The following is a 9,363-nucleotide window of genomic DNA, read 5'->3' as shown; positions in this document are numbered from 1 at the left end:
GCACTAGAAGTGACTATTTTGCAGCCATCACAATAAAGACTGGTTTAGATAATTATCAAGTATTGCTAAATCAGGGGAGGAGGACAGGAGATGTTTGACAAGGAGCAAAATACTTAAATCTTAAAAGTACCTCCCCACAGACTGCTTATTAGTTACCACAGGGAAAACAACTATACAGTGACGACATAGAACAATACTTTGACCAGGTGATCAAAATTAACATCAACACTGATTTCCTCAGATGTGATACTCTAACAAGGACAAATCACTTCCGTAGTATTTTGGCTGGGATACATAACCTCAATCTAATCATTAGAAAACATGAGACAAACCCAAATTGGAAGGCATTCTAATAAAACACACAAACACACACACACTGCTGACTATTTTCATTATGGAAAATTGATCTTCATGATAAACATTATCTGAAGGTAGAAATCATATCTTATCTTTGTATCTCCACCATCTATCACACTACCTGAAAATTAGAAACTGAGCTTAACAAACATTAGTTGAATGTATAGTCCTTGCCTAGACTGTAAGATGCTAAGTCCCAAACAGTGTCTTTATTCCTGCTTCCAGCCCCAAGCACAGTGAAAACACAAAGTATAGTGGCTGAATTTTTAAACTAGGTAAACAAAATCTGTTCATAATTTATACAATATTCTACACTCATCTCAACCAAATTTTCAAAAGTAAACTTTTTTCAAAACTTTTAAACACTATATTTAAAAACCAGAGATTAGAAATTTAAAGACTCACTTCAAATATACAAATAGTTATACACGAACATTTAAAAGCTTTTTCTACAATAGGAAAACCACAAAAATAAGTTGAAGTAACAACATTTATGGATACAAGCAGTTAGAACTCAACTTTATTGTTACAACCAATTTTTATTTACAGAATATAAATCTCTTCAAAAAGATACATTCCTTCATTTAATCAATGGTAAAAGGCCTTATTAAACAGAAATAAAGCCTAAACATCACATATTTAAACAGAAATACAGATTCATTAAAAGTTTATGAACACATAGCAAAAATGCATTTTTATTTAAGCAGTTACATGAATGAGGCTGTTTTTAATTTTCTTCACTGGTAACCCCATTTTAACCAGAGAACAAATTTTACTTAAATTAACAGTAGTAAAAATGTAAAAATTAAATTTTAAACATGAGAAGAAGCAACAAAAAAACAGGAAGTATCTTCATTACCAAACAGATTAACAAGTTCCCAGACACTCAGATACTTTCTGAGGCATATCAAAACACCTACATCAAACGTTGCATTCGAGAGGTATCAATACATTTTCAGTGCTGAGACTATGTGTAGCACTTAACAGTATTTACAGAGCAGCATTATACTACTATGGTTCACATCTGAGAAACATAAATTTAACCTTTATGCCACAATTTCCCAATTCAACATACAGCTAATGCAATGACAATTATTCATTTTGTTTTTTTCTTCTGAAACTGATAAGGACATTGTCATTTAAGAACATGGAATAATGCCAGGTCTTCTTTCTTAAAATAATGGTATATTTTAAAATCCAAATACTTCAAATCATGGAAAATTCACCCAGCTATACAAAGGCTCCTAAATACAGTAGAGTTTAAAAGTTTCCTTTTTGCAGATTCTACCAATTTACAATTACTTTAGTACATGTAAGTAACAGGAAACTTCTTCAGATTGTTGAACAATAAAAATTACAGGGTGTCACTACATAATTTAAGTAGCAGCACAGCACAACCATGCAAGTGCTCTCATTTCCTCCACTGCTTTTGGGGGGTCTTTTCCAGTTCACAGGAGCTAGTTTACACAGATACCATCAGGTCTTAATCTCTCTTAAAGTTCCTTTTGAAATTTAACTAATGGAACAATTCAAATCAGCCACCTTTTTCTTACCCTTCACTAACTAGTTCAAATATAACATGTAATGTTTTCAATTTGTATAAACACCTTGTGTTTTGTTAAAATGATTAATGGTATTAATACCATTAATGGGCAAGGTGTAGACAAAAATATGCCTACATTTAGGGATTAAGAGTATTTTACAGAGCAATTTTTTCATAACTAGAAAGCCATAGGATGCATAATGAACACAGATTTTACTTTAACTTGCTGTTTGATAACATCAGTAGCATAGTAAGTGCATTAAGTATAGGAAAGAAGAGAAAGCAGATTTCAGGACAGAAACCTACTAAAAACTTGAATTCTGAATGCCTCAAAGTCAAAAGGGTATTTTCTATAAGCACTATATTATTTTTTCTATTCCAATAGTTTAAATCTGTCCATTTCAAATTATGATCCAGAAAGGAAAATTTTAGTGTTAAAAACTGTTCAGAAAAGTCTAATTCATTGTGTAATATATCTTATTAATTTCAGTTTTCAAGTATTCAAGTAATGCAAACTCAAGCATTTTCTTTTATAGCAATACATTTACGGACTAAACTTCAAAGATGGGGAAAAATTCATTTAAAATAATCGTTACACTTTTCTGTCTGAAGACATCAAACCCAAGACATAACAATCTCACAAGTGGTATGCAGCAGAAAAAAAAGGTGGTTCCATATAACTAATGTCCTTCGTTAAAAAAAAAGAAACAAAAACAAAACAAATTGCCTTAATATGTAACTAAGTTTCCAAAGACATTCAAAAAATCTAATGAAGAAAATTCAGAGCAAATCAATTTTGAAATAAAGATAAAGCTGCTTTACCACATACTTATAATTCACTTTCCTTTGTGCATAAAAACTACTAGCATTTGCCTTTTGTGTAAAGTAGTGCAAGTTGCTGCCAATAACAAAACTCTCCTCCTAGCATAAAGCATTGTTAACTTTGTCTATCAATTGAATGACTGACTAATATTAAAAGCTTAAGTCTGTATCACTTTGGAATGCAGTATAAAATGCTTATTAAAAGCAATTTAAAGCAGAAAATCAAACTGATAGTTTTCTCATTTACATTATGAAGGAATTCAAAAATGGTACTGAAAGCTTTGTGTAATGTAAAAAAGAAATATCCATATAACTTTAAAAGTGGAGGTTTTTAACTTTCAATTGAGAGTGTTAGGGGGAATTTTTCCTTTAAATCTGGAAGGTTTCATAATAAATATATTTATGAAGTTAAATATTTTTAGTTCAGCAAAAATGGAATTAGCAGTCATTAAAAGAACACATACCTTTTCTGTGTTTTACAATCCCATAATGAACAACTTTATACTTAGAGAAGCCAACTGAGACATGCTTAAGTTGAACTAGGAGCTATTACTTATCATCTCCCTTGTATATGTGGGATTTAAGAGTCACACTGAGATATATAAAAACTCAAAGTTTTTTTTTTGTAGAAAAAGGTTAACAGCCTTGAAAACAGAAAAGGATAACACTTCAGTCTGCAATCATAAAATTATATTTTTAATTTGCTTTAGCTTAGAATCATGACTCAAATAATGGCATTCTAACAATGTATTAATTTACTGCTTGCAGGAATCTAACCTCCAAAAACTAGTGGTCAACTAAAGATTGAAAAAAAGTCATATTAGGCACTAAGAGGCTAAATAAATAAGTACTGACATTAACAAAAACTGACAAACCCTATTTCCAGTTCCTCTTGTTATCCCACTGTGCAGCCCAACTTGTTGACTATTTCCAGTCTAAAACCAAAGAGCTGGATCATTACCTTACAGAAAAATGTCTACAAAAGGGAAAAGAATGCAAAATAATACACAATCTCATATGCAACATACAAGTCACACTAATTTACAAATTTTTATTTACACTGTTTTATATACATTCCAGGCAGACCTAGTTGATGAGTTTTGTGCTCATATTGATCTCAAATGATCATGTGAACAGTATGATTTACTACCACATCTCTTTAATTCCCAGAAGGTGGTGGTAGCATGGGGTCAGGAGGGGAAAAAAAATCAAGTATTACTGGTCAGGTAAGATCACACAAGTATGTAAGGAACAAAGGGAAAACAAATTGTGGAATTTTGCTTGCTAAAGCATCCAGGCCACTATGGTCTATTGACTAACAGTGAGTATACATGAATGCCACTTCTCTAACAACCATTTTCATATTTACAAAATGAGCTTACTATCAGTTGAGTTATTAGGTAAGGCATTCAAGTTCCTTAGCTTAACATAAAAAGGCAAAAGACATCTCAGCAAGCCACAGGACAAATTTTAGAGGGATGTTTTCCCTTTAGAATCCCTTAAATGATCAATTAAAAGGGAAGCAAATTTTGAACCCTATTATTAGGCTGAAGCATGATCCCAAAAACCAGGAAGTGGGAACATCATAATGCCCAAAATCTAGCCTAAAAGTGGGGGAAATATCTTAAATACCTTATTTTGTTCCCATGATTCACTGCCTAGGGCTAAAGTGAGAGCCTTTATTCCCCTTTACATTCACTTCTATATGAATCTCTCTGAACCACTTACAAGAGTATCACAGCTAGCAGCTATGCACAATCTACCAGCAATGGCTCAGTGAATCTCTATTCAAAATAGTTTGAAGAATATGGAGTAAGGTAGAAGAATGATCTTCTCTCTTCCCACAGTTCTCTAAGATATATCTGCACTTTTAAGAAGTCGGAAAGCAAAAAAAAAAATCAAGAGTACTACATATTCTTCATTGTTCTAAGAAAATGTTCCAGCCCCAGATGAAATTCCACCAAAAACAATTTTTCAAGTTCACTCTAACATTATATAAAAAGCTACTCATTGTTTAATTGGTTCCTTTCATTTAGTTAATTAGGTAAAATTCTATTGATCCTACAGTAATATGGTTTATAAAAACAGAAGTGAACATTTGTAACATTGGGGAGGTAGAAAACAAATCTTGATCTAACACTGTTATATAGACACAAAACAGATTTTAAGATTCTATTCATGTAACTAGAATTTACCATTTTAAATGGCCTGTGTTTCTACTTACTTTATTAGCTTTAAACATCTTGAGATAATCCAAGTATTTTAAAGCACTTATCTGAGAATACAAGTCACTTGGAATAATACATCAGACTCCCCAGAAAATTTCTCAGGGGATAAATTTGTAATTGCATATTCTGAATATGCAGATCCATTAAGCCAACTTTGTACATGGGCACTTATGTGACCAAAGTGCAAAGCTTGTCAGACTAATTTTCTAAGCAAAGTTAACCATGACTGCTCAACTCTACACAGCAGTCTTCAAAACTGGATGCTTGCTTATCTATCCCAAAGATCTAAGTTCCTTCCAAATAATAACTGCCGTCCTCTCACTCTCAAACAGACAAAAACAAACAAAATCAAAAGAAATCAAACCAAACAGAAGCCCTCCTACCATGAGTATTTTTGCTTAATTCACATTGTCATATCAGATTTTAAGTGTATAAGATCCATGTTCTAAATGTTCCTTATTTAATTCTTTTAACCACCTCAACTTATTTCTCTGAAACTATTGATACATTTATCAAGTAATCATTTGCTATCATTCTAAAGACATGGAGCCAGACTAAAACATTAAAACCACAGTATAAGGAATGAATCTGAAGAAGTAAAAAAGAATTAATCTAAATGACATTTTCTTGTTCCCAAGTATGATAAGCATTCTGTCTTTGTTTCAAAAATTAGCAATTGCTGTACTAGCTACTATTTAATAACAAACAAAATGTACAACATCTCAATAAGTAAAACAAAATTTTTGGTTAGAAACAATTTGATATAGTAAAATTTTAAAAACAAACTGTAACTTAAATGACCATATATAGTATATGAAAACATTATTTAATACAGATTTTGGTAACATAAAATCATCATATCTATTCCAGGATTACACGGTAAATATTAATATTTATACTGCCAGACTATGTAGCAAGAGGGGAATTTAATTCTACGATGTTCCCCCCAAAAAATTCTTCCCAATACTCCAGAAAGATGTACCACTAGCATAGAAAGTGAATGTACTTCACTCTCCTAAACAGATATTTTTCTATGAACATCTTAAGTTATCTAAACCAGTGTCCGGCATTCCAAGAGTAAATGATTCATTTAACTAACAGTGTGTCAAAATAAAAAGGTTACACTAAACACCTAAAATGTTTACTAAAATTAATCTTACTAAAGTAAAACTTAAAAAAAAATTTTTTTCTGGAAAATTTTCGTTGCTTACACTCAACAAACAGATGAAACAGATGAAAACAGTCACGGAATTCATGTTAAATTTATAATAAATAATTCACATATAACATAGATTAAATTATCAAAGGATTACACTGACATCTTTATACCTTTTTGCTGATTTAACAAACTTCTAACCCACCACATACTGAGAGCAGTAGGTGTATTTCTTAACATCATTCAGACTATTTAAAAAATAAATTGGTTGTTTAGAAGCATAATTTGTAAAGCAAGATAACCAAATTAAAAGAATTTTAACATATATTGGCTTTTTGGAATTTCTTAAAATATCCACAAGCATTGTTCAACTACTTAAGAATAATTAAATGTCTTCTTTACTCAGGCACCTTTAATGCAGTAACCTCAGGCTTCATTTTAAAGTATTGGTTAAAACGAACAATTGCATACCTATTGAGAAAAGACAGTAACAACATAATTAGAGCTAAAAACCTTAATCCTTCGTTTATTTCCACCCACCCTTTCTAAGCTGATTTTTTTTTTAAGTTTTTAAATTTTCAAGGGACATATTTTTAGTTTCTTGCACCACCTACTGGACACTTTTCTAATACTGAGATCATTTAACAGATTATACCAGATTTCCTTGCAGACCAATTATTAAATGTATGCAACCTCTGCAACATTTGACTAAAAATAATAACTACAATGTCCCCTATAAATTCTAAATGTAAATCCCCAAAGAGTAGAGACAAATGTAATGCATACAGTAAAATTAAACTTACCCAAGGAAATCAAACTCAATAGTGGAGTATTTGGCTTGAATCAAAGCCCACAATCCCCAAAAGAAATGTGAAGCCTAAAAAACGGGAAGAAAAATCAAGAATTATGATAATGCATTTCTTTGTAAAACAAATATTAAATTGTGAGTTTTTTCCGTTTTCATCAATTCCATGAACAATGCTTTCTTGATGCTTTTCTAACACCAAGTATCTAGAACAGAGGTAATACTGAAGTATACAGTTATCTGGATGGCTATAGACCACTTTTGTCCACAAAAGAGGTTATAATAAATTATAATCACTAAAAAAGAAATAGAGCCCAGTTCCTGTACCCTGCTTTGTGTGGGCAGAGTTCAGCATCAGCACTGATACATGTTGTCAGTTAACTGTTTTTAATGGGTCATAATTGCTAACAGGATTTCCTATAAAATACATTATCAAAGGACTTTGTTTCTTAAAATATATACAAAAAGGAAAATCCAGATCTCAAAAACAAAGCATATACTGAAACCTGAAGATGTTCAGGGGGTGACAAATTTCTGAAATCAATTTTTATTGACCCAACAATTCTACGCAATCAACAATGATATAAAGTTATACAACTTGACTTATGTTGGAGAAAAATGAGTCTTAGGACTTAAAGAGTAAACAGATGACTGTATAATTAGGAGCTGCACAATAATTTTGTATGTGTGCTTTACAATCTATTTTCATTTAAACAGGATATTTTAAGATTCTGAGGGAGGAACCAAGATGGCGGAGTAGAAGGACGTGTTCTCACTCCCTCTTGTGAGAACACCAGAATCACAACTAGCTGCTGGACAATCATCGACAGAAGACACTGGAACTCACCAAAAAAGATACCCGATATCCAAAGACAAAGGAGAAGCCACAATGAGATGGTAGGAGGGGCGCAATCACAGTAAAATCAAATCCCATAACCGCTGGGTGGGTGACTCACAGACTGGAGAACACTTATACCACAGAAGTCCACCCACTGGAGTGAAGGTTCTGGACCCCACGTCAGGCTTCCCGACCTGCGGGTCCGGCAATGGAGGAGGAATTCCTAGAGAATCAGACTTTAGAAGGCTAGAGGTCAGACTTTGAAGGCTAGTGGGATTTGATTGCAGGACTTCAACAGGACTACGCGAAACAGAGACTCCACTCTTGGAGGGAACACACAAAGTAGTGTGCACATCGGGACCCAGGGGGAAGGAGAGTGAACCCATAGGGGACTGAACCGGACCTACCTGCTAGTGTTGGAGGGTCTCCTACAGAGGCAGGGGGTGGCTGTGGCTCACCGTGTGGACAAGGACACTGGCAGCAGAACTTCTGGGAAGTACTCCTTGGTGTGAGCCCTCCCAGAGTCGGCCAAAGAGCCCAGATGGGCTCCAGTGTTGGGTTGCCTCAGGCCAAACAACCAACAGGGAGGGAAACCAGCCCCACCCATCAGCAGTCAAGTGGATTAAAGTTTTACTGTGCTCTACCTACCAGAGCAACAGTCAGCTTTACCTACCGCCAGTCCCTCCCATCAGGAAACTTGCACAAGCCTCTAAGATAGCCTCATCCACCAGAGGGTAGACAGCTGAAGAAAGAACTACAATCCTGCAGCCTGTGGAACAAAAACCACATTCACAGAAAGATAAACAAGAGATCAAGAAGATGCAAGAAATGTTTAACAAAGACCTAAAAGAATTAAAGAACAAACAAACAGAGATGGACAATACAATAACTGAAATGAAAACTACACTAGAAGGAATCAATAGCAGAATAACTGAGGCAGAAGAACGGATAAGCGACCCGGAAGCCAGAATGGTGGAATTCACTGCTGTGGAACACAATAAGGAAAAAAGAATGAAAAGAAATGAAGACAGACTAAGAGACCCCCTGGGACAACATTAAATGCAACAATATTCGCATTATAGGGGTCCCAGAAGGAGAAGAGAGAGAGAGAAAGGATGCGAGAAAATATCTGAAGAGATTAGAGTCGAAAACTTCCCTAGCTTGGGAAAGGAAATAGCCACTCAAGTCCAGGAAGCGAAGCAAGTCCCATACAGGATAAACTCAAGGAGAAACACTCCAAGACACATAGTAATCAAATTGGCAAAAATTAAAGACAAACAAAAATTAATGAAAGTAGCAAGGGAAAAATGACAAACAACATACAAGGGAACTCCCATAAGGTTAACAGCTGATTTCTCAGTAGACACTCTACAAGCCAGAAGGGAGTAGCAAGATATACTTAAAGGGATGAAAGGAAAGAACATACAACCAAGATTACTCTACCTGGCAAGGATCTCAGATTCCAAGGAGAAATCAAAAGCTTTACAGATAAGCAAAAGCTAAGAGAATTCAGCACCACCAAACCAGCTCTACAACAAATGCTAAAGGAACTTCTCTAAGTAGGAAACACAAGAGAAGAAAAGGACCTACAAAAACAAACCCAAAACAATTAAG

The 9,363-nt window shown here is 34.0% G+C and overlaps 1 protein-coding gene across 2 annotated transcripts in view; it reads right to left on the bottom strand.

The window, feature by feature from the left end:
- Positions 1-880: 880 nt before the first annotated feature.
- ETNK1 (ethanolamine kinase 1) overlaps positions 881-9,363 on the bottom strand; it is a 71,861-nt gene continuing 63,378 nt past the window's right edge. Inside the window, exons 7-8 of one of the 2 annotated variants that reach the window (XM_024129057.2) lie at positions 6,910-6,983; positions 881-6,577 (exon numbers count right to left, since the gene is read on the bottom strand). In XM_024129057.2, coding sequence (XP_023984825.1) covers positions 6,505-6,577; positions 6,910-6,983 — 147 coding nt within the window. In that variant the 3' untranslated portion in view covers positions 881-6,504. Of the gene's footprint in view, positions 6,578-6,909; positions 6,984-9,363 lie in introns of those variants that run through there. The other variant, XR_008617671.1, reaches the window with a different exon arrangement.

The sequence above is a fragment of the Physeter macrocephalus genome, chromosome 6, assembly GCF_002837175.3.
Source record: "Physeter macrocephalus isolate SW-GA chromosome 6, ASM283717v5, whole genome shotgun sequence".
In the NCBI taxonomy this organism is placed as follows: domain Eukaryota; kingdom Metazoa; phylum Chordata; class Mammalia; order Artiodactyla; family Physeteridae; genus Physeter; species Physeter macrocephalus.
The sequence above is the reverse complement of the archived record's forward strand: the minus strand, read 5'-3'. Positions and strand labels throughout refer to the sequence as shown.